Below are 26,416 nucleotides of genomic sequence, written 5' to 3' on the forward strand. Positions count from 1 at the left end.
AACTGCACCTGAATATCATATATCCATTTCCCCCATACACCCATCTCTGAAAATCATATATATATATATATATATATATATATATATATATATATATATATATATATATATATATATATATATATATATATATATATATATATATATAAAAAAAAAAAAGATTTTAGCCAAGATTGCTCCTTTTAACAGAAAATCCCAAAAGGCCAAACCTCTGGGCTGTGCTCTGGAACATGAGTGGATTTTGTTAGAGGCCTAGAAACCTTTCTCTGGTGTCTGTCATGTGCTTACTTGTGTCTGCAGTAACATGAAGGACACAAAGCTGAGCTGTAGGCAAAGGAGCAGACAGTACCCTATCTGGACAAAGTGATAAACACGCTTTTTGTTTCAAGTATAAAATACTCCCTAAGGGTCATACCATGAAAAAATAAAAAATAAAATCAATCAATCGCTGCCTCCCCCCTCACCCTCTCAGAATAAGCCCATTTTTAAAACATATGAGCACATCACTCCAGTGCTGGCCTCTCTACATTAACTTCCTCTCCAATTAAGTTTAAGAATTTATTGTTTGTAAGGCCTTTAACAGTCTTATTTGTTTACATTCATCTCCCAGTTCTCTCAGATCCACTGGTAAAAACTCAGAACACCTTTACTCTCTGACCCTTCCAACCCACTAACCTCTCATTTGTTCTTATGTATATTCAGTTCAGTCTTATTTATATAGACCCAAATGACATCAACAGTCACCTCAAGGTACTTCATGTTGTAAGGTGAGGACCGTACAATAACACACAGACAACCCCCTACAAGCAAGCACTTGGTGACAGTGGGAAGGAAAAACTCCCTTTTAACAGGATGAAGCCTCCAGCAGAACCAGGCCCAGGGAGGGGCGGCCATGACCGGTTGAGGGTGAGGGGAGGAAGACAGAAGACACACATCTCTAACTCTGTTTTTGCCCTGAAAGCCTCTTAATTAATGCTTGTGTGTATTACATACTTTGTAAAGCACTTGCTCAGTGAACACCGTTTTAAATGTGCTTTATAAATAAATTTAGCTCTCTGTCAACTTTTTATTTGTAGCTTTAGTATTTTTAATGGAGCCATGCAAATTTATACCTTTATTCTATGAAACTGCAAATTTAGGTGCTTTTTAATTCACCGTATTTTTCCAGGATTTCCGAGCTCTTATACCTTCATAAGTGCGTGCAATTTCCAGGACTGAAAGACACACTTCAGCTCCGTTCAAATCTGCAACCAGCTCAATTTTACACCCACTCCAGTGCCACAATTTAAAGACAAAATCTTTTTTTTTTTTTTGTGAGATGTTCCACACTGCACCAATTTAATGTCCATGACGTAGGCTATTAGGAAATGGATTTTTTTCCTCCAATTTTCTGATAATACCCTGGAGAATACCATGAAAAGTGCTTTTTTGGGCAAACTTTTAGAGGGCACATCATCACATTTTGACACTCATCTTCTAGTCGTGATTTCATCTGCTTCAAAATTACTTTCTACTAGAGTCCTATCTTTTTAAATGAAGAAAAAAAAGCACGCTCTGTTTAATGAGTGTCATGTGTCCACACTATTAACAGGTCCTGAAGTGTTTTTTGAAAACCTTCTAATTTGAGCACAGAACTTATTTTGCTGATTTAAACAACGTTATATGGGATGACCCTTCCCCAAATATATGATATCCTCCTATTAGCAACCTGGAAATCTTCTGAAAGTTTTAAGACAGCTGAGGAAAAAATATTTGATTCAAATACCTCAGAATAAACATGTAGAAAGTATTAAATATTCAAAAAAAGGGCTACAATTTCACTATGGTAGGTGCGGCTCTTCCTCACAGCACTGCATTGTGGCCCAAATTTACATCAATTCTGTGTATCCACATTTTTCTGATATTTTCAATGGTGCGTATCAGCACTAGAACCAGAAGCCGGATCACTTATCACCAGAGTTTGTGAGGCTCTTTTTGGACAAGCTGACACAGCAGGCTTGTGATCTAACCAGTCATCTAACCTTTCCACGTGGATTAAACATGGTAGGATTAAGATATACACTCTCAATATAACATGTTCAGGAATCGTTTCATATCATACCTTGCATGCAGAAGTTCCTAATCTGCAACCTAAACTGATCCTGTCTTGAGACCTGTGAGTAAAGAGTGAGAAATCAGAAAGGTTTAGGTATTTAAAACATGTCTGTAATGGCATAGACAATTTATAAGTCCTTATTATACTCCTTGGCTCCAAATAATACTTGAAATATGTACAACCCTAACCCTGCTAACCTTCATTGACATATATAAAACATATATAAAAAAATAAACAGACTCATTTATGTATACTCAAACATCTTTTTTATAATCAAAAATATCATCCAAGCATTTACAGTGTATTACAACAAATGATTCTATGCAACTGTTAACCGCCTTTACAGAAAATGAAGAAATATATCTATTTTTTGATCTATGTTACAAACCAGGAACAGCAAAAAAGAGAAGAGAGGGAGGCCAAAGGGTTTGGAGGATTGAAGTGTTCAGGCGTACCCTGATTACCTCCCAGTGTAGCCCTGTAGACCCGGCCCACACTGACACCACACTGAGCCAACTGTAGGCTTTGGAATCACAATGCCCTGCCCCTGTGGGCAAAAAACTACAGAATAATCCAGTGACTGTAGGAATTGGTGCTGTTCTGCGACTCGCAGGGAGTCATCGTGTCTAAAAATATTTAGCCGACATCGAGAAACTGAGTTCAAGCTCATGAAGACTGCATCACCAGGGCTTGGTGTCAACACTACTGTAACCATAGAAATGCAGCATTTTCACGTCTCTGCCACCCACACAGAGTCCCTGAAATGCTGTTAACTTTCCTCTCTGATCTGTGCTCAGTCTGCTGTGTCCTCGTACAGTCAGGCGCAGTCCGGTCTTTGATAGCTGTGGACTTTACACGGTTTCTTTCACATGTCTACAGTATCTCAGTGTTGCCTTGTCCGCCTGCTTTCTTCTCCACAAGTGCCACCGGCGGTCTCTACGTGCTCTTGATGCCCTGAAAGCCGCAGAAGTTCCAGCGTTTCTCTAGACTGGCTCCGACACCAGTTAGCTCCTGTCTGAAGGTGCAGGGCAGCCGAGAGAGAAGAGACTCCACCTCATTGGGGTTGATCTGCAAACACAGGTACAGATTATAAGCCCACATGTTTAAGACAGATCTATCTGCACGTGTGCACAACACAATCACATTAATTAAAAAAGAAAAAAATAAGTATCAAAAAAGTATAGATCTTGCACAAATCACACTCGAAAGTAGTGAAACCTCTGGAGAACCAGCATCAGACCACAGGTCATATCCATCTACGGTCCCACAAGCCTCTTGTGACTTCACTCGGCTCTCCTACAATTCTGTTTTTACTGTCCTTACATGAGACACATTATCCACAGATAAAACACTTACACAGCTGTTAGAAGCCAGATGTTGGAGTTAAGCAGTGGAACTATTAATTATATCATATCTTGTTGGACAGCTTATCACTACACGTAAAACCCTTAGATTTATTTTTTGTTTTAAAATCATTTTTAATTTTTTTTAATTTAAAACTGTCAAAGTCTGCTCATGGCACTGAAGTAAGCGGTGCAACTGTGTTTTAATCAGCTGGGACACGTGACTATGATCGGTTCATTCCTCTTGTTAGCAGACCTGAAGAAGGTCATTCAGGCCTTTATCTCCTCCAGACTTAATTATAGTGATGTGCTTTTTTGGGGGGTTTTACAGGAAAAACATTAAGAAACTACAGCTAGTCAAGAGTCCTGCTGGTGGAGATAATCTATCACATTAGCCGCGTCCTTACCGTCCTTCACTGACTTCTTATTAGAGGAGTTTAAGATTTTTGCTATCTTTGAAAACTTTGCGGGAGTGGGACCCTTTGTGTAACTCAAACACAGCTTTGCCTTGTCCTGTCACTGCCATACAGACTCATTAGCTGAAGAACTCAATGCTTGACTTAACCATCAAAAAGTTCTTTTTTTTTTTTAAACCCCTTCTAACTACCAAACTTTTTGCAATACTTTAGTAGTTTTAATTGCAATCTTTCTAACTTACTATTATACAGATGTGTACCAAATTGCAAGCTGGTAAGTTGACGGGCGTCCATATGCCGCAAGAACATCTTTAATCAGTCCTGGTACAGATTCTGCAGGTTTCCAAAATGTACTCAAGGCTCTTGTGGTATTTTAATTATAATGTGGGAGACGTTGGCCACAGAATCTTTCATATTCACCTGGGCTTAAATCTGGTGGTTGCACAGCGTGGCATGTGATTCATATCCCTTTCCTACTCAAACTATTCAGTGACTCATGGTATCCTGCGGATGGAGACATTGTCATCCTAGAAAAGTTTTTACCCTAATGGAAAAGTTTCATTATAGGATGAAGGATAAATCATTCAGAGCAACTATTTTCATCTGTTCCGATGGGCAGTGCGTCAAATTACGCATGTTAGAATAATAAAATCTCAACCTTCCTGTGACTGTGAGACAGACAGCAATGCTCCTCATTTATAGGGACAGTCTTTCTTTACATGTGTGCTGCCTTTGGAAACTCTCTTCTACTGTAGAAGAAACTGAACAGCTGTGTGCTCATATTGCTTAATCTCACAGAAGTGCGCTGAAGAAGTTTCTAATGTTCTAGGCTTTTTGTCAGGAGAGCCGCGAGGAGTCCCAGATGCAGTGTCGGTACTCATTACGACATATTATGCAAGATAATATGATCAATTTTCATGCATGATGCCCATCTTTGTTCCAGACATCAACCAACACCCAATTTCATCTGGATCTGGTAATTATCGGGCTGATTTTGTGTAGTCTGCAGATTGCAAAAGGGGGCGAGTTAACCCCAAACCATGCTTTCTATGGCTTAACAGAATCTCTGGATCCCCTTAATGTAGTGCTCAAAACTTCAGGCTTGTCAGATGTCTGCCATCAGTTGTCTTTGAGCTAATTTTCAGTTATATTTGCACAACGACGCACATTAAACTCGGCACAGATGACAAATATACTTAGCCCATAATTACAACTTTACAACTGAATCGCAAACATTTTAGTCATACCCATTAGTGAGAAAGTGTACTCATGCTTTTCAATCCACTTTGTTTTCAGTGGAACCGTCTTTTAAGGCAGGAAACCACTTTGAGAGAAAAATGCTTATCACCAGCCCTTGTTAGGTCACCCAGTGAGTTGTTCATAACATTCACGCTTTATTCTCTTACACACTCCACACCTCCTCTACACTTACACTCACAAAAACGTTCAGTCACATGGGTGGGCTGAGGATCAGTCAACCTAAATCCTGAGGTGACGCTGCCAAGATTCACTGTACAAGCTGCTGTAAACATCCCACAGTGACTTGAATTAATAAGTAGATTGTTTAAGAGCTGCACTCGTGTCAGGACGCATTAAGGGCCATCATGGAGATAGGACTAGAGTGTCATTACACACAATGGAGCCGTGCGTGATTGTGTGTGTGGAGCGACCAGATAAGGAGAGAGGATTGGACTCGTTGTTGGGGAGTCCAGCCGGTGATATTGACAAAACTCTGTGGGCTGCTTAATGTGTGTAGCGAAGAGTCTGTGTGGGAACAACAGATGTACAGGCAAACTCAGACGCACACAGACAGACAAGCGTGGGCGTCCGCTCACATTAAAACACACTCAAGACAAAAAAATCCCCAAAAGGCATCAGAGAAGTCCATCACACTCTTTGCATGTGTGAGAATGAGTCAGGTTGGTGATGAGCATATTTAAAGAGTTGCTACAGAGAACACTCATTTCTCGGGGCAGCCACGTCGATGCGGTTGAGACATCCGCATTTTTGCCAATTAATTCTACTAAATGATAAGTTGTCTGAAATCTGTAAGGGTTTAATGTTTGCTCAGCGCCTGGGAATATAAAGGGATGGGCTGCCATTTTTTTTCCTGAAGGTCTTCTTGTTGGGGCGGAGAGGAGAAGTGGCCATTAATCTTAGTGTTGCTTTTTTGGAGGTGACACTGAAAGTTGGCATCTTGAAAGCCTCATATAAGTGGCAGTGAAGAGCGATAATGTGTCTAAAATGCCTCGTCGGAAAGATGGGGATGAAATAGCCTCAGCGGGCAGAGTGGAAGCTGAGGGTGTCTGAGGATTGGGCGGTGTCTGGCTTCAAGTGACATGAAGAAGGATCTACTTCTAATACGTTCCCGCATCAGGAAAAGTCACAACAAGCCAGATATGAGTAGACATGTTTGAAGTCCACATAAAGAAAAGTGAAACTGTCAAAGTTAAACTTTCTCGAAAACCATTTTCACTTCACCACATTATTAGGTACACTCCTTCAACTGCTTTTTAATGCAAACATTAAATCAGCCAATCGCACGGCAGCAACTTAATGCATATCCAGTCATTTTTCTGATGGCTGCTTCCAGCAGAACAATGACCCATCTCACAAAGCTCAAATAAACTAAGCTCAATGAACTCATTGGCATGGTGTCCTGAACATGTCAATGAGTTCATTGTACTCAAGTGGCCTTCACAGTCCCCAGTCTGATGTTTACTGTGATTGGTTATGTATTTTTCTCAGTAAAAGTGGAGTGTCTCTTTTCCAAGAGACCTTTTCAAAACAGTGTCTAAACCCACAGTTAGCTCACATTTTTCTATATTTAACAAAACATTTAACATTATAATAATAATAAATACCAAGCTGTACACATTTAGAAGGCAAAGAAGAATAAGCACTGTGTAAATGAGTTTTTAGATGTGTTGGTGTGTACATGTCAAACACCACCAAGCCTTTAAATGACAGGAGGAACCCAGCTTATATAAGAAGATAGGGGATGGACTCTTACAGCCACTCACATGACCCAGGTGTGTTACAACATATGAATAACAAAAATGGTTTTAATCTACATCATAAAGAGAGACAGAAATTTGTTGTTAGAAAAACATACTTTTCATAAAATGGTGATAGATAAATATTGAATAAATTCTCAAAATTTACACATTTGAACTTACAGGGAAGCATTTACATGGCTAATGAAAAAAAAAACATATATATATTAAAACAGCAAGCTCTCAGTTTATCCCAGTTAAAGTCAAAGACAAAAAAAAATGTTGCTAAATACCAAAGAGGGCTAAAACACAGCTTTGTGTAAATCTGTTTGGACAGACACGTTATCATTCCTCTCACCTATCTCTTGGGGAGAAAACAAATATTTGTATTGTCAAAGGGCTCTAAAAGCAATACAGCTTGTTTTGATGGCACAGCAGGGCCTTGGCATACAAGCCCATACATCAGTCCTATACAGGAAAGGGTACACGCTGCCAGTACAGGTGCATCTAATCCACAGTAGAAGACGTTTTGATTCGTGCGAGTCTGTTACCTTGGTGTCCAAACGCTGCAGGTATGAACAGATGTACTCGATGCTGGCTCCAAACGGGTGGACGTGCAGGAACGTTGAAATGATCCCTGAGGTAGAACAAACAAATCGTGGGAAGATGTTAACACAGAGCCATGTCACAAACCTCCTGTCACCCATAAAACGTCGATGAACTACACAAGTATGTTCACAACGCCACTTTATCAGACTCTTTCTCCTGTCCTCTGGCTGGGCTTCGAGTGGCGTCTCCCAGAGTCCCACTAGTGTTAAGAGCCTCTTGTACATTGTGGCTCCAGATTAGAGAGAGTGTTTAATGGTGGCTTTGATGCCGTTGTCTCTCATCAAAGCCCAACTCTCCCCTAGCTCAAACAAACCATCTGCTATCAGCTCACAGACAGGGCCAGGAGAGAGAGGTAATCCTCCACCTCTGTTTACAAATCACCTATGCAGCATTGAGGTACCCTGATTTGGAAAAAAAAAAAAGAAAAGCAAAAACAAGTAAAAAACAAACAACAATAACAAAAAAAGTGAAAGCAACGATGATTTCTGCTGGGTCAAACACCGAAGCAAAAATATAATAAACATTAGAGTCTTTTTAGAGGAAAACAGTATTCCAAGACTTCATTTTTGTCACCTGCAGGAGGTCAATCGATACTTGAACACAAACAGCGTGCTCGTCTGGAGCTGCTCCACTGACAATGATTAAGAGACCGACTGAGAATCTAATGGCGCATTTAGATAGCACACCAAGTTAAAATTCACGATGATTTATTTGCAACAATTCGCCCACTACAATCGTTTTGCTGTCCATGCTTATTCACCTTAAAATGCAGCCAATAAACACGTTCTCCAACTGACAGCAGACGTTTGCTGGAGCAATATGCACCCACTCTCTGCGTGTCTGTGTGTGTAGATTACCAGAATGTGCTAGTGTCAGAGCTCATGATCATTACATTGATGAGACCATAAAAGATGACAAATGGTGATTTTCACTTCCAGAAAGGAACAGACACTGCTGCCATTCCTCTTATTTTACACCACATTTCTTTCTAAGAATTGTATAACTATCACGTCTGAAAGCTGACACAACTATCAATTACCTGAAGAAACAAACCAATAGATATAAACAACACTTGAACATTAAAAGTTTCTGTAAAATGTTCCAAGAGGCAATTCCAAAAATAGGTGATCGCTCTATAGAAAGGAAACCTTTGAAGCTACAGTCACACTAATGAAAACAGTGGTTGGAGACCGAGACACAAACTTGCAATATTGTTGCCTTTGATATGGTTGCCTTGAAGACTGAGACTACTTGCAGTCAGTTGTTGTCTTCAAAGTGACTTTGCTGGATCAAGACATTGAAAAAACAACAATAAAACCAAGTCAGTCGGCTACTGAATGAGGTCAAGTTGGCACTTGAAAAATTATAAAACCTGAAAATCCCAAAAAACAAATTTGCATTAACTACATCCAGAGTCCAAACTCATAGATTTAAAACTGCAATTCAGAAATTCCTTCACAAAAAGTTGAAAAGTAGCTGCAGGATGGTGATTTACCTGCACAATGACAGGCACTGTGGAACCTTGTCTTTCAATAAGATTATAACCAGAATGCAACCAGTTGGCAACCATCTGAGTTGAGTCTCATACTGCAAACTAGAACATGTGTTCTAGTTGATCATTATTTGAGTGTGACTGCAGTCAGTCTAAGGAAGATCGCAACTGTTTAGAGACATTTTGCCTCTCACCAGGCAACCTGTGCTATCGCATTTCAATTTTAAGTAGTCAAAAGCAGCTGGTCACGGCAACTATTTGCAATTGGTCACCAAAAATGAAAAACAATGTAACCTTTGATTTTTACTTGTCGCAAGGAAGTCATCATCCTTTTTTCCCCATAAGCCATAGATGCAGTGGTTGGTGCAGCATCCATACTTCCTATGCAGCACTTGTCAGGTTTGGCGTTTCTGAATCTTTATCCAAACCTTCCTATTTTCTGTCTTCAAAGCACTCTGACACTTTGTGTGCAAGTGCAGGGCCATGAATGCCGAGGGCAGCTCGAGTAAGGTGTGTGTTATAATAATAATCTCTGCATATAAGAAACACACATTTTTGTAGAAAGAGGCATTTGAGTGTAACCAGGAGCTGATGTCTGCTTCACATGAAACACACAAATATGTCAAAAAACATCTTATTTTTAATTCAACAAACACAAGATGTAAGTGAAACAACTTAACTTTGAGAGGACATTCAGGTTTCCTTTGCCAGTTACTAATTCCCTGTATCTGCTGAATATTCCTAGATATTAAGATGAAGATAACCTTTAGCGCTCCCTACAGAAAAATTAATTTTCTATATTTAACCCCACCAAGGTATTAAGAGCAGCAACCATGTTCCACCCAGGGATCAAATGTAGCTGTAAGCTTGTGTCTTGGTAAAGGGCACAGTGAAAAGACAATTTGCTTAGCATGTTTTGATGAGAAACCAGAGCTCCCGGAGGAAGCGTGGGGAGAGGATGCAAACTCCACACAGAAGGGCCCGGGCCTACCACTGAGCAGTTCATGGGTTAATAAATGTCTCAGTGAGAGTGCTGGGAAAAAGCCAGAGTGTCAGCGTACCAACTAGCAGAGCTTCCCTCTCGGAGTGGACAGGACTCGGTGGATTCCTCTCTGTGGGACCTTCTTTCTCCTGACTGCAGGACACCACCGTTGATGCTGTGGCTTCCTACACGTGTACAAAACACACACACGGTTAGCATAAATGAGTCTGCAGACAGCCACTGGCACTGTTTGACTGAGTTATCTGGCGCAATGTAAACAAATTCAAATTTAGGCTGATGCATGGGACAGAATAAAAAGACAATCATGCACAAATAAGTGCGACGAGCACCCCAGAAAGTTTCACCACCAACATGTCAATCCAGAGAGACAATGAAAACGGGGATAATGAATGAGGAAGGGGATAATGAGGCGAGGGAGGATATTCAGCCAGCAGCTATATTTCTAATAGAGGGAAGCGTGTCTCGCACATACACAATGACAGAAGAGAGGAGACGAGTTTGAAAAGAACAAATAGAGGGAGAGGGGAAGAGACTTGGAAGGCGAATGATCAAGCTGCTTGTTTCAGATCTCTGACAGGTGGCAGAAAAAAGGCAGCATAACAGAAGAGATTTTGTCTGTGTTTGTTGTTCTACATAGTACGGTGCGTACCATTTCCACTTCTAGTGTGGGATCCCTGGTGGCCTTTTTTTTTTTTTTTTTTTTAATCCATCCATAACACCCTGTGAGTGTGTCTTGGTGTGTGGGTGTGTAGACATATGCACATGTGCAAGCTGTTTTGACTTTATGACTCCTTTATTTCCTAGCCCACTTGTGTCTGGGTGATTTATTAAATGACAAATGCAGTTGCAGTGAACTGGTTTGGCCCGTAATGATCTGTCATGTCATTGGAAGAGGAGAGAGGGGAAAGTCAGGAGGAGGAGGAAAACAAGAAGAAAAAAGGGAGAATGAGGACACAAAACAATACTTGGAGGACTGAGGAGGATTGAGCATTTTCCCCCACTTACGCTGCTTTGATTAGCGCTCTCCTCGCTTCCTCTGTCGTCTTGCTTCGACATCTCCAGCTGTAGCACATTAGAAACATATGAAGAATAACACACTGAGAAACAAGCCAGGCACCAATGTATGCAGACAGGGAGGAGGGAGGTCTTAAAGTTGTTTATTTTTAGAATAATGTCCAGAAATGAGCTGATTGTGAAGAAACAAGAAAACCTAAGACAGTAAACTCCATATGGATGTAATTAACTCTTTCTGAGTCAAAACTGGCACAAACAAGTCAGCTATTAAATATGTAACAGTGTGCGTCCTGATTTTTCTGGAATATAAAACAGCTCTAATGATATGTTAGTCCATCAACAGCAAAGTAATCTACAGCAGACCTGCTAAATGATCAGCTTAAAAAAACAAAAAAACCCCAGCTTGTCAGGTGTAAGGATTTAATGCATGTTGCTGTCTTTTATTGTAGCGCACTGATGGTTTTGGTGATTCTTGGTTGAAGGGCATAAACAGTTTGAAGACTTCACCTTGATGTCTGGGAAACTGAACAAGCTTGTGTACTATGTATACATAATTTAATTTAAACTACGTAATTAATTCATTATAGTGACATAATCAATTCAACAGATGAACAACAGTACAACCTCAGATGTAGGAATGTTCAAAACGAGCTAGTCTTCAAAAGTCTTGTAGCTGTTCACAAAAGTGTATCAGAGGGTGGTGTAAAATTCAAATACTGGAATAAATGGTAAATTGACTACATTTATAAGGCACTTTCTCAGTCTTCTTGACCGCTCGAATTGTTATGGTGCTTTCTTCATTTTATACATAAGTGAATTCAGTCACACTGGACGGGTTTTCACGGATGTACAGTCTGTGCATTTAATTTGGATTTAAGTCCAAACTTTGACTAGGCCACTCCAAAACCTTAATTTTGAGCTTGTTTATTTACTTATTTTTTCAGCCATTCAAAGGTGGACTTGCTGGTGTGTTTCGGATCACTGTCCTGCTATGTTACCAAGCTGAGTCCAAATATAAAAATCAGGCGATTCAGAAGCTGTCAGAGTATCAAACAGACCTACTGTAGCTCACCGACACCTTTATCTTGTGAAAAGCAGTTACTACAAATAAAGTCATTTATGGCTAGAGATATCATGGACTGTTATGGATTCCACATACACATCAATTGCTTTATCAATTTCTTTACTGATTTATAATCAATATTCTGTCTGGAACAATTTACTGGCTCTGTACCCAAACACAGCGGAAAAACTGTGTTTAATAAAGGCTTGCATTTGACTCAGGTGTGCAAAGCTCCAAAGCCACAAGTTAGACTGTCAGATAAACCCGCCAAGCTTACAAGGCATACAATTAAATGGATAGGACTGAACTAGAATTGGTTTCAGATTGCTACCCTTATCTCTGGCTCTAAATTATGCTTTTTATCATAAAGAATAATTGTGGGTGAAGCTGAGTTTACATTTACAGTGTGGGAGGTTTCCAGTGAAAATACACTATTGTATATATAATGGGAAGTGCTTTCCATATATTAGGTACTGAAAGTCTGAATATCCTGGCTTTATCATTTATAATGTCTCACAAGTCAGTGAAATGCCCCTTTACTCACAAAGGAAAGCAGCCGATAAATCCCAATTGAAAACTCTTAGTGACGACAATAAAATACATATAAAGAAATGATAAAGATGTTTGTTGTGATCATAATAATAAGGTTAATGGCTTCAATGACCTGCACTTGCGTCGGTGAAGTGATATGCGGCGACAGCTCGCTGACAGTAAGGACAGTGACTGAACCAGTGAAGGAGAACTGATGGCATGAGAGATGTCCTCGGCGTGACAAATCATCCTACATTGCCTGCTAATCTTCGGAGAAACCAACACCCCAAAATTGATTTCTCTTTCTCCCTTTAATGAGACTGTCTTTCATGATTCATGTTTGCCCATATGCAAGAATTTAATTAGCATATTTCCCAGGGCTCACAGTTGTGGAGGGACACATTTCTAATCAAACCCATCACCCTTAACAAGCTATTGACAACCCTGTCATTCCAGCTGATCGGAAGAAGAAGAGATCCGTTAACAAATGACTAATTCAGCTCCGCGTCGCATGAAACCTGTTATCTCCGAGCTAACAGACAACACACGCAGAGGCTCCCCACATAGTTTGAGAGCCTTTCGTTTGTATTATCATCCAATTTAATAGGCGATTTAACCTGAGGCTCATTTTAATGACAGCCATTTCTCTCATTATACCGAGCGAGAAGGAACATTAACAAACATAAGCACTTTAGCACTCGGCGCATGGGACAACACCTGAAACATTAGTAAACATGACACAGCAAGCAGAGAAAAATGACCCATGAAAACTGAAATTGTTTATAAGATTGAGGATTGTGTGTCTATCAGTGGAAGAGTGTAGTAATACAGCTTGACACGAATCAATATTAAATGGAAAAATGTGTCTCAGTGGAAGAAGCACATTTAACTAATGTGTTTTTTGGGGATAGGCAGGGTTGCTCGATGGTGGCAAAAATCCTTTTATCATGATCAATATTCAGATGACCATTTACCACAATTACTCAGAGTTTGGAAAAATACTAAATTTACTAAAGAGAGTCATTTTAAGAGTGGCACAATAGTCGTTTTATCTAAATCACCTCGTTTTACTCATCACTGCGAGCTTGAACTGAATTGAAATGTAACTGAAATGAAAATTAGATTCATTGTTCAGCCCTATAGACAGAGCTGTACTCCTCATTTCTTTGTATTTTGCTTCCAAGGAGCCAGACTTTCTTGTATTTTTTAAGTGGTCTTGAGCAATAGTTCTCAAGGCTTTCTGAAGGTCTTTCAAAGGTTTCACTCATTTTCATTCCAGTCCTTGTACCCAACCGTTTTCAGAGGAATGCTTTTGTTTGTTTGTGGAACCACTTAACATTGACCTATGAATCATTCAAGCATAAATAAAGGCACCTAACTCAAGGGATGAGCCAGTGTTATGTCAACACAGATGACTGAGCAAAGAATCAATTTTAAATTGTATCTTTAGGCACTTTGTTACTACCAGTCTGTCACAAAAAACAGCGATTAATAAAGCAGCAGGTGTGGCCACGTGGCTCCTATTTGGCAGGTAATATCCCCCAATCTGGTGACCGTACTCTGACATCGCTGCGATCTGTTAGTTACAACCTCTTTGAGAGAAAAAAAACCTGCTTTCTGTGATGCCGGTGCAGATGCATCACACAAAGGACAAAATGTTCAGAACTGAGAGCGCATGACTGGGTAAGGCTGGTGGTCGGTGTGACATAAAATCTCAGCTGCAGAAAAGTGAAGAAACCATTTGACTTTGGTCAACTGTGCTCAATGTGCTTCTAGTTAAATAAGTGAATTAATTTCTTTGGTATTTTTGTCATGCGGGTGTTGTAAGAACATACAGTTCAGATGGTTAGACAGCCTGCCTCACAGAAGAGAAAAACTCTTAAAAACTGCATTATCTGGTGCAGACGAGGGCACGGTGAGATGGGATTTGCTGCTGGCGCTGCCTTACTGTTAGACAAACAGGTTACAACCTAAAGGCTGAAGGTATTTATTTTGGCAGTAATCTTCTTGCTGGTATGGATGTTCTGCAGAGAGCTTTTAAAAACTCTGTTTACACCTAGGTATGTTACTTGGATAACGATAAGGGCCTTGAAATACTCAGCACTGTTATAATGAGGCAGCAAGGGCAGGTTTTCATTTTATGATAGTAAGGATGTAGAGATAATGATTGATGAGCCTGTGGAGACTGATTAAATGTACCCGACTGGGCAGGATGCTGTTGAGGGTGCGTGCGGAAAGTTGGCCTTAAGGGAGTTATGTAAAAGAAAAACAAGCCTTGCTAAGAGTGATCGCTGTTTTTGGTGAAATAATGCTACATTCTGGTTCATTGTGCTGTCACCCACTCAAAGATGAGACTCTGGCTGACCAAGGGAGTGGTGCTTTAGAGGCATCACAGCCCAGTCTTCTGTATAGTCCAGCTTAAACACTGAATAAAGTCTGAACTCTAAGAATAGATACATGAAAATCTAAAGCCTTGCTTGATTTACATTTAGCTTATGTCATTTTCTCATAGGTCAACTTCTTGACCATGTCCAGAAACCATCTACTATAGATTGGTCTCTGTAAGCCTTGTTCTGATCACTTAAACTGTATACTATATGAAGTCACAGTGGAGTCCAAACTTTCCAAGGCTTAAGGCGGCACTTCAGGTGAGAAAACACTCAGACAAATCCCATTTTTTCCCCACTGGGTTGTGCATCATGAATTGGTTCCCCAGGGTGAGACTGTTAATGTGGACTTTTACTGTACTGTCCTGAGGCGTCTGACAGAGAAATTTCAGCTGAAAAAACTGGAACTGCCAGTGTGTGCTGGTTCACAGCGCGCAATGAAGACAGAGGAGTTTGTTGGCTGCACAAACACAATCTTCACTCACAACCCGGATCATTAGATTGCCAAATTTGCCTCCCTTCATCTATATCCTGAAAATAAAGCTGAAACATTCCCATTTTGACACTCTAAAAGAGGAAGAATACATAAGAAGCACTTCCTATGAGAGAGCCAAAAATAGCATTCCCACTGAAAGTAGTTCAGAAGTGAACAAGATGGTGACCTTCAAAGTGGCACTGGCCAAATTTATAGCAGTGATTCCTGTGCACCTGAAGTTTTTGTGCACAGCTGTACAGATTTCAGTTTCTTGTGCAGGTCTGAGTTTGGCCCCATAAAAATATGAAAATTTGTAAAGAAGGACTAAGTGAATACCAGGATGTGATCTAGGTCAAGCTGTGCTGTGGACTGAATTTTTTTTCAAACCTTTGATATAGCCAGCACAGTCGAAGCACAAGCAGAAATGGTGCAACCGAATAAACAAAACAGAGGCTGAAACCCACTGGTTAGTTTTGCAATTAACGTCGAGAGTCATATTTCTGCTCTACAGTCAGCTCGTGCAACAAGCTGCCATTTGGAGGAAAAATGATTTGAAGATGGAGAACAATGACATTCAGTCTGTTACCATTTACAAGGGGAAGAAATGCCACCAAACATCACTTAAGAGAAGGTGAAAGTGAGAAGTTCTTTTACTTTTTGATTATTATTTTATTCTACTTTGATTTTCAGTCAACAGATGAAGTGATCAGAGCTGAAAGAAGCTGAAACAACTGGAACTTATACCTAGAAGATATGGTGCGGCTATAATTTACTAGCTCAATTTGTTTCTATGGATGCATGCAGAACCTGAAAAACAATGTTTAAATACACCAATGACACAGAGTCCTTTAAATGAGTATTGGTTAAAATGTTCTTTTGTTTTTTAGTAGGGCACATTACTATTACATAAGCAGAGGGAATTCATAAATGTCATTTTACTGAACTACTTAGAACATGAAAGTTGCAATATTAATATTTTTTGGAGTAAAATTACAAATGAAAAACTTGATTATACTGTGGTTTAAAAAATGAATAAACACTCCAGGGAGGAAAATGAGAACGAAACCTCCAGTAAAAGTCAGAAATCTCATTGCAGTCTGTCCTTTTTTCCAGTTTTGATATTTTGAAGACCCATCATGCTGAAGTGCATCAATTTCTTTTTTTCAGACTTCTGATATTAAATACTTTATACATGTAATTGTGAGTTCTAAGGTTCTCATATATAGTTATTTATATGGTCCATGATCCATTGAATGGTTTGTTTGTTTGCAGTCAAGCACACTGGTTTTTCTTGAGTATTAAAGTCCACCCAATGTGGCCATTTTGGGATCCTGATGAGTTTAGAAAAGGTTTAAACTAGTTCAAACTGATTTTCTCAACCCCAAACTACTTACTGCAACATTCACATTCCTCGCTGTTTATTTATTTATGATTTACATCTTTAATTTCTTTTGTGCACTGAAACTTCTTGAGGGCCTCGGACTAATTTCTTTCCCATTAAAGTGCAGAATAATAAGTGTTCTAACAAACAAATAAACTCACTCTCCTATGAAACGCACCATGGCAACGCTCACATGTTCCCAGTGAAAGCGTGCATGTCTGTCACACCTACCTGCATTACCTGTGCGTTTTGCAGGTTCTGGAGACCTTCCTTCAAGTTCTGCACTTGATTCTTCAACTGTTGTTTGTCCTCCAAACTCTTCTCCAGCTCGGCCTCCCGCTGTTTTAATTCTTCCCTCATTTTTAACAGTTGCTGTAAAAACAAAAAAGCGACCACATTAAGCCACTAATGCCTCTGTGAGCTAACTAACCGTGACAATGCTAACCTCATAATCAACCTGCACTGAAAGCAAAGGAACAATACGCCATTTGTTCATTAATATTTAGCATCTAATCCCCATACTGGTAATTGGAACTTTAGCTCGATACAAAAAAGCAATTAGATATGGACGTGAATTATATGATTAATAAACATTTTTACAGAAAGAAAAATTCTGCTCTCCTGCATGTGTCCAAGAGGAATAATTTTGCAGATCTTTTAGTCCAAAATGAATATGCATGCATATAGAAGAAAAACTCTTAATAGGGATCTTAATAGGAACGCTCATTTGGGTTTCATACTTGCTTTGAGTTCCAGAAGAACCAGTTTTGAGAAAGCTTTGAAGGTTAACAACTAGATTTGTGTCCAATTTGTCTGAAGTTTCTTACTGAACACAGATAAAAAGATTCACCTGCTGTGTTAATTTCAACACAAAGGCGGTACGCTTGTTGGAGGGGGGTCTTTGCAGCTAGGAATTTTCATCTGCACTCCTAATCACTCAGTGCTTTTTGTCTGTTACACTATAATTCACAAGAATACGAGACAAGGTTGTCAGTATGTGCTGATATTTTTATTTACTTTTTAGTCTGAGCGACTATGCAAAACAACGTGTGGACGCTGACAAAGGAGAGGTATCCCATTTCAGTGCCTTCCAGTTCATTTAATCCATTCACCTAATCTTTTCATAAACACACCACGGGATATGTAAGTTGGAAAGGTAATTACTCTCCTTGAGCAGAAATGAGCAGCGGGAGTTTAATGGATTTTTCTTCTTCTAAACATGAATTGATCATAATTTCCATTACCTGAGACACCCAGAATGAGTCAAACTTTAGCATTGTAAAGGCAAATTTAAGGATTTCTGACATCCTATGGCTACTTATTTAAAATTTAGAAAGATTATTATCCTGTAAGGTAAAGATTTAGTAGTTAAGATAATATTCCAGTGGTCCTTTTGATCTTAATCAGCAGATCCGGTTTACACTGCTGAAACAGAATTAGAGTTAATTGAACTTAGGCATGTCCTTGTTTGACATTTGTTTCCCCATTTTGCTGCAGAACTACTCAACAGACCTTATAAAACTGTTTGCTGATCTGCTGTTTTCAAGGTCAAGAATGAAAGGGACCAGAAACTAACCCATACAAATAATAAAAACGTTAAATGACTTAGCCAATATACTCTTAAAGATTATCTTCTCTACTTTTGGACAGCTTTCAGTGTGGGTGCTTTTTCCCCCAGAACAAAAAAAATACTAAAGCCAATTCCTTGCAGAGGATCAACAGTGGTGATGAGAGCTGTGTCCTCAGCTATGACCCAGCATGTAGGTGTGTAGGGTCAGGAGGGTGATCCAGGGGATCTGGGTCACTTTGCACCTTCACTTTGTCCCCAGACTGTTCTGACTGCAATTTTCCACAATCTGGAAACCAGGTGGAAACTCTGCAGGCACTGTGGAGGCACAAGTGCAAGGAGACCAGAAAAAACACTTCTGTGTAGGGATGTAAAACATCAGCTGAACGAAAATGGGTCCAGAGGTGCATGAAAAGATGAAAAGATAATGCTGCATGTGAGAATGCATGAATTCAAATTATTTTTTGAATTTTACCAGCCAATTAACTAAACTTTGTAGACTTCAACCTCTAAAATTGTCTGTGCATGCTTTCAGAAAACTTGACCTCACTCCTTGACCTTGGGGTTGAGGTCACCAAGATTGAAACTTGTCTTTGATTTTTAGTAGATGCACCTGTGGTATGAATTTGAAAATCCGACGTTGCCTCGTTTTCGAGTTATCACATTCACAAATTTGGGTGGGTGACAACAAAAAGCCATCAGCTCAACAGCTGAGGGGTAAAAAGTGTTGCATCCTGTGTACGCTGTCTAAGTGTGACATGAAAATGTTTTAAAACACTTAGATGGGTTTCTTCTTAAAGTAGGAAAATGTAAAAAGTTATTCAGCAACTTTTAGATTGAAACCTAGTTCATGTCATTAAAATCCTAATAGAGAATATTTTTTCAATATCTTATTTTGATTAAATGGTCTGAAAAGGTTTTAATAGCCTTGGGTTCGTTCCAAGAATATGCTGTTTGAATCACAGCACACAGCTCTCCAGTTCCAAATAAAACCCATTCTGACAGTGAACAAGTGTTCCTGTAAAAGTGAAAATATTTTTCAGCTGCTCTTCACAGATGCTCCAGACAACTGTGCTTCTCTACGTGCTCCCAAATAGCACTTAGTTACCATTTAAAGTGCTGGGTCATGGATAAAAGACAGCGAAGGTTTCACGTTGCATAGAAAATTCAACGAGTTAACCTGAGTGACCTTGTTGGTACAAAGTACCCAGTGCAGACAGGAACGAATAGGAGATTAAACCCATTGTTGGACAGAAGGCTGGAAGATAGTGTCTCTGTATGCTTCTGTGTAGACAATAAGCATCACCTTCTGCATGCCTTGTAGAGCCTGCTGCAGGAAGCTGAGCTGCTGTGAGTGAGTGTTGTCCTCTTCGCTCCTAATTGGCTGATTTTTGCCTTGTTCTTGTTTTAGCAGCTCCACCTCGTTCCTGTAGGCATCCAGCTGGCAGCGTAGGGAGTCGTTCTCCTCCTTTAATGCCTCTGCTTGGGAAACTCCTACATTATAAACACAGAGAAAATTAAATATTCTGGTTATCATGGATGGCCACCGATCATTCCATGTATTCATTTAACACCTCTAATAATACAAATTCTAGTTCAGATGAGGCTCCGTTTTACAGTGTCACTTCTGACATGGTGCTCTTGAGTTTTCCCCGACCTGTTTGTTCTCTGAAGACGTATATATTAAAAAACAAACAAACAAGATAGTAAAGGCTGCACCTCTGACAGTGACATGTGCAGTCATGATCGCATCGCTCCTCATGCACAGAGGCAACAGCAGGAGGTGACTATTAGAGCATTGATGACAAAAGAGTTAGGGCAGAGCATGACAGAAAAAGATGGTATTTATCTATAAAGCAGCTGACATTAAAGCTCCAGAAAGCTTGGTTTCACATCCCATGATTTTACCCATTGTTATTTTGTTCGCAGTTTGAGGATTTCTTTCAAATGGATAGGCATGAAATTTACATACCACCCGTCCCTTGATCAACTTCAGGAATACACACAATCTATAATGAAGCATTTTCTGTTTGCAACCACTTTGATTTGCACCTCTGACTGGCTTCAGCTACCCAACAATAATGGCTGAGGCACAAAGGCAGCCATAAAGGTCAGAAATAATGGACAAAAACTGATATCTCAGAAATAAAGTTGAAAAAAGGCTAAAGAATGTGTTGTGATGGGATCGTGTTACCTGTAACATGTTATGTTTCTGATATAGAACTGGTAAAAATCTAATTTTGTAATAAATATATTATCAAAACAGTACTACGCTGATTTTTGAGATGTGCCTTCTTTTTGATCTAAACTGAACACCTGGAAAGTTTCAGAGGCAGACGCTCCCTTTGGTGCAGGTTTTGCCAGAGAAACATTTCGCCACGTCTACACACAGACACATACAGATTCACAAGATGAAAATCATGCCAGCTAGAGTATCACGGCTGGCAACAACTCACTGTTATATCCTGGACTTAAATTGGGCTGGTTTCAGCTCAGGCACATCTACTTTTCACTGCCATCAGGGGACACCCAGCCTCACAGATCTATCTTTAACAATGTATGTAATTCTTTATCTTAATAATTCAGCCAAGGTTCTAAAACACATTTTCAAACAAACCATTGGGTTTAACAGGGTTGTGAATAATGTAGTGTGCATGAAGTATGGTCTCCCAGTGGGTTTGTCTAAAAGCCACCTTACATATCCACTCACTGTTTTTTCATTCAGATAAAATAGATGCCAGGAGAAGATGGAGTCAAGGTAGGGGGAGAAATAGGTCAGAAAATTGACACAGAAGCTTATTGTAGTTTCCTTTCATGAAAGTAAACTATGAAAGTCTATTTCAGTTAGCCAGTTGCTACAATAAGCCAGCCAATAAGTTCCACTGCTAGCAGGGTTAGCTTACATTTGCACACTGTTGAATACAAAGTACTGAGTAATCAAGGCTGGACCATGATTATTAATTCCCATCTTTTCGAAGTTCGATGCTTCAACTTTCTTTGCTTCAATATGGACCTTTTGTATGCAGAAATATTTTTCTGCCAGTCACAGTTATAAGTTACACACTTATGAACCTCATACAAATCCCAATTTAATCCCTGCTTATAGCAAAAAAATATATATGATGTTTGATCAACTGAGAAAGTGCTGTGTCTCCAGGTTAACAGCGAGGATATCATTCAAAGACATTTTGAAATTGGAACCAGAGGCTCCTTCCCTTTCATAACTCGAATGACAGCTGCTTGGCAAGATATTAAAAAGAAAAAACAACTCACATCACATGTTGAGTAAATCCAGACTGATGAACAAGTTCACTATATGAAATTTCATAACTGACCCAGGGAGGAAAGCTTGGAGATACTTTACATTCTACCCATAATGCTTTTCCTTATTTTCTGTGTACTGTTACAATAGTGCATGCTTACATTAAGCACTGCAGAAGTTTCAAACACTGAGGTCAATATATATGAAAGTTATCCCTGTGAGCCAAAAGCTCAGGCTGCTCCAAATGTTTACTTTGAGGCATATTTTCTACTCTGGGCTCTGTAAAATGTCAATGAGACTGGATAAACTGATATGGACACATCAGGCGAACAGCACTAGCTGTGAAAGACGGCCCCAACAACTCCTGTTCAAACGCTTTTAGTAGGGGTAGCAAATCAAAGAAAAGCTGGGAAAGGAAAGAGGAAGGGAACGAAAGCAGCTTGTTTTAGACCAGTGACTGGCTGAACCAAGCTGAGGGGTTTGCACTAATCCACAGTATAAGATAAATACAGATTTGACAGAACTGTTACTGATGCAAAGCTACAATTTTAGAGTCCACAAATGAAAACAAGACTTTGGAAATGAGCATAAGGCAGAGGTGGTTAGTGTCCTCACAGGAGAAAAGGTTGCTGTCGGCTGTGGCCTCTCTTTGTGGTGTTTGAATGCTCTCATTGTTTCTGTGTGAGTTTTCTCCAGGTACTCCGGTTTCCTCCAGTAGTCCAAAGATGTGTGTGTAAAGCTAATTGGTGATTCTAAACTGCTGATCTGTCCAGGATGTACCCTTATGTCAGCTGAAAAAGGTGCCCCCCCCCCATCTCCCTTAAACCAAAGCAGAAAAGGTAGTTAAGACAAGCAAACAAGCATTGAAGGTCCCCTTTAGAAAGCAGACCGAGTAACCAAATTTAAATGATATTTAGCTACCTTTCAAGCATTCTATCTAACACAAAGCGCCCAAAGTCCAACAGTACAATGCTGTCAAGTTGGTGGAGCACTGTCACTTCTATATACCATGTCCAGGGATCAAACACCTATAGTATATTAACGTAATCAAAGCTGTAATAATCCCAGAGTGTTCTAGCCAGTAGCTCTCAACTGGACATTTGACCTGACCTATTGAGTAAAAGAGAGTAGATTGGGAGGAGGTATTATTACATGAGATCTGCTTAGCTCCAAAGATGTCCACTACTATATCGGTTCTGCTCTCCTACTGCAAGCCTTGAGCAGAAGCTCTTTGGGAAAGTGCAATACACTGACTGGACTGGGGAGATAAGCCCCATCCTGTGCGAGTGTGAGTGTGCATGAAAGCATGTCTTGTTAGGTTTTGTGTGGGTGTTCACGAGTGCTGCCTGCAGTCTATCATGGAGGACCATTGGCAGTGTTAATGAACTCTTGCTGGGCGTGTGCATGTGTGTGTGTCCATGCTGGGTTTGTGTGTGCTCTTTCCTCCCAGCAAAATGAAGGTTTGAGGTGAGAAGTGTATTGATCTGAGAGCCTCATCAACTTGGTGTGAGGAGATGTCAACTGCTTGGCCAGATTCTGTTACGTAACAGGCAAAGCTATCGACCTGCAGATATCCGCGAGTGTGCACGTAGGCATACACCTTCGGGTGTACAGTCATGCACAGAAGCGGCTCTTTTGCCTCCTATTCTGTACATGAGTCAGATGCGGAGCATCGATTCACTTTTTAAGAGGCTGCAGTCATAACACAGGTGTTTTTAGCCGGGATGGTTGACGTGTAAACATGCCCCTTTGCTTAAAGGTTAGTGAGTAAGGGGGGGGTGTAACACTCAGCCTGTTAACACAAATACGAAAAAGTGTCACATTAACACCTGCCACCTCAGCCAATCCTGCAGCATTGAGCGAAATGACAGGTCTTTGACAGCAATGCTAATTAATGATAGCTAAACAGCAAGGTTGCAAAAGAGATGGGGCTGAAGTGACGAGTGCATTTACATACATTTGCATGCTAATTAGAGATGCTGTCATATTAGCAAAAGGCAGAGATCAGGCTGATAAAAAGCCAAGAAGAAACCACACATCTGAGACATGAAAAGAGGCACAGAACATGGGATGAAGAGACCTCACATGTGGTTCCCTGCATGTTGCACCAATGACTACTATAGAATTATTGGGTTATTGTTATGGGGTTTGAGGGATTAGCAGCATCATTAACTTTTGTTGCTTCAGCAAACACAAAGAGCCTCCTTTGAGGGAGCAACAGAAGATTATGGCACTTCAGTGATACCCCAATCTGAAATTAGATGGCAGCTGGCAGATGTGGACAGATTGGCACATGTACATGCTCCTATGTGTACATTCACTGGGGTGGACTGAGGTGAATGACATTCAGCACTTATGTTCAACATTAACTCAGGGTAGCGTGCATATTGTCAGCAACTTGATGTAGTCTGAATGCGTTTTTTATTCATGCAGGGATGTCAGATGCTTGGGGGATGATTACTGTCGTTTCAGTCAAACAGAGCTGTCTCCCTCAGTTATTTAACAGTCTCTGTGCTGATCCTTTGGAAATCGTGATCAGTGTACTTCCTGTCAAGATGACAGAAGTGCTGAACTGTGGATGCATATGCATACCTGAGTCCTCAGAGTCCTTGCTGTCAGGGGCATCCTCCATATCATCATCAGACATCTCCATCTCCTCCTCTCGTCTGATGCCCATCAGCTGCTCGTTGTGCATGTTTCTAATCTCCTGCAAAACACAGTGAAAAGAGCGATGGGTCAAAACCGCAAAGACTCCAGAGTGATGCACATTTTAGCAGGTGCTGATCAGAAAACTCCTTCAAAGTTGACGCTAAAGGAAAACCGAGCTGCAAAGGAAAACTTTTAACATATCGGGACAGAACAAAGGAGTGCAGCTGCAGAGAGATGAAAAGGATGATATCAGAGCTAGGGCTCAGTTCCTTCTACGGCTAGGAAATGGGGTATATGGTAGCACATATACAATGAGACCTCACAGTTTTGTACTTGGAGAAAAACACTACACATTAAAGCAGCCATACAAATGCAACTCTACCATCTGTCAATGAAATCAAAGCTCCTCAATTTCACTACACAGTGATTCACAACAACGAACCATGATAAGTGTCTCGGTGCACATTGTGCCTGCTGTTGGTTTTTATGCCCATGTTTTATTCTAATTGAGGGCACATCTGGAAACACCAGCAGTAACTGTAAAATACCAATCTTCTCTGTTTCATTTCACCCTCACAGACAGAATCGCTAATGACTACATCCATCTGGAGACCAGTAACCAGAAGCAGGTTTCAAAATGGTTTAAAGATTAAGGTCATACCACTGAATTGGAGTGGCTGTAATTGAGACAAAACCTTCCAGGTTTGTGCTGAGAGGAAGTCAAAACAAACAAATTAAATCCTTGTGATATAAACACATGGTCGACTGTTAATACTAAGACTATCATACCACATATTCATTGTTTGGTCTGTGTCTGCACCTTTATGTAACATGCTTGCATTTTAGTGTAAAATATACATCTCAACAGAATTATAATGCACAGCTAATTTAGATATATGATGCATTAGATGCACGATTACATGCTCTGACAGGCTTATGCCTAATATTTTAGCTTGTGCTGCTGAAAAGGGGTCATGACTTGATTTACACATGTATGCAACACATATTAATGAATACAATGAAAGCAGTTGTTAATATAACAGCTGCACAATCATGTATAGAGCTCAACCTTCGTTGCAGCTTAAAGGTTGAACTGTGAGGCAGCCGATTTGAAGCCAAAGGCATTGATCAATATCGTTTCACCATGATACTCCTCTCTCCTGCGACTTCACTCATTTACAGCATTTAGTGTTCAAAAGTGATTCAAACTTTGACCTCCATTCATTTATTTAAATCATTAAATATATCATTTGTGCTTTAGAACAACAGCAAAACATACAAGCCATCACTTAACAAGCCTCCATGAGCCTTTAGTGTCTTTCAAAGGATTTTTTTCAAAGCATGATATTCTCTGTATGTATTACACACAACTACACAGACAAGGACACATTATCAACAGGGTGTCTCTTAGGCAATCAATGAAATAAAGACAGTGAAATATGAAAACATTTATTTACTGAAATAAATACGGAAAGATGCATATGGTGAGTTCTGTGTGTACAATCACCATCAGTAGATAAAAAGTGCTAAATCAACGAAATAACAGATTGAAAACATTTTCTAAAACGGAGAGGGAGCAAAAAGCTGCCCAAGAGTAAATACATTTAAAACCATCTGTCAGCTGATGTTATCAGCCTGAGCCCGTGGCACAGGTCAAACAGGTACTCTAAACACACCAGCACATGTGGACACACAACCCTCTGTGTACAAGCACACATCCACTGCATATACACCAGCACATCACATAAAAACAGTGATGGAGAGAGACAGCTGTTGTCTGATTCTGCCTGTGAGCTGCAGCTCCTCAACAGCGCTGCCCGTCCCTCTATTATTCGCCTTTAGGCCACAGAGTGATACTGGCTCTCTCTGATGTGTCCCCAAACAAGCACACTTACTTACCTATTCTCTATACACTGGACAGTGGCTGCAAGCACTACAGCCTCTAAAACAGATAGGTATGACCAAAATAAAACCAAACGTGTCATTATTTTGATAGTAATGTAAAGAAATTATCAGCTTTAATGGCACTATGTTAAAGTCGAAGCATCCACCTCTACAGCCACATGCAGTTTTTGACTTTTTAAACCCACTGTTTTGGTTCTCTGACCTTCACACACAATGTGTAGTTGTCTC

At 40.0% G+C, this 26,416-nt stretch overlaps 1 protein-coding gene across 7 annotated transcripts in view; it reads right to left on the reverse strand.

Annotated features, from left to right (window-relative positions):
* Positions 1–2,344: 2,344 nt before the first annotated feature.
* The window catches only part of enox2 (ecto-NOX disulfide-thiol exchanger 2), a 178,755-nt gene continuing 154,683 nt past the window's right edge, over positions 2,345–26,416 (reverse strand). For 6 of the 7 annotated variants that reach the window (XM_031740797.2, XM_039620331.1, XM_039620341.1 and 3 more), the window contains 7 exons: positions 24,227–24,341; positions 19,679–19,866; positions 17,037–17,177; positions 10,960–11,016; positions 10,013–10,118; positions 7,402–7,487; positions 2,345–3,163 (listed from right to left, as the gene is read on the reverse strand). In XM_031740797.2, the coding sequence (XP_031596657.1) occupies positions 3,032–3,163; positions 7,402–7,487; positions 10,013–10,118; positions 10,960–11,016; positions 17,037–17,177; positions 19,679–19,866; positions 24,227–24,341 (825 nt within the window). In that variant the 3' untranslated portion in view covers positions 2,345–3,031. The remainder of the gene's footprint in view (positions 3,164–7,401; positions 7,488–10,012; positions 10,119–10,959; positions 11,017–17,036; positions 17,178–19,678; positions 19,867–24,226; positions 24,342–26,416) is intronic. The other variant, XM_039620342.1, reaches the window with a different exon arrangement.

Source organism: Oreochromis aureus, linkage group 2 (genome assembly GCF_013358895.1).
Source record: "Oreochromis aureus strain Israel breed Guangdong linkage group 2, ZZ_aureus, whole genome shotgun sequence".
In the NCBI taxonomy this organism is placed as follows: Eukaryota; Metazoa; Chordata; class Actinopteri; order Cichliformes; family Cichlidae; genus Oreochromis; species Oreochromis aureus.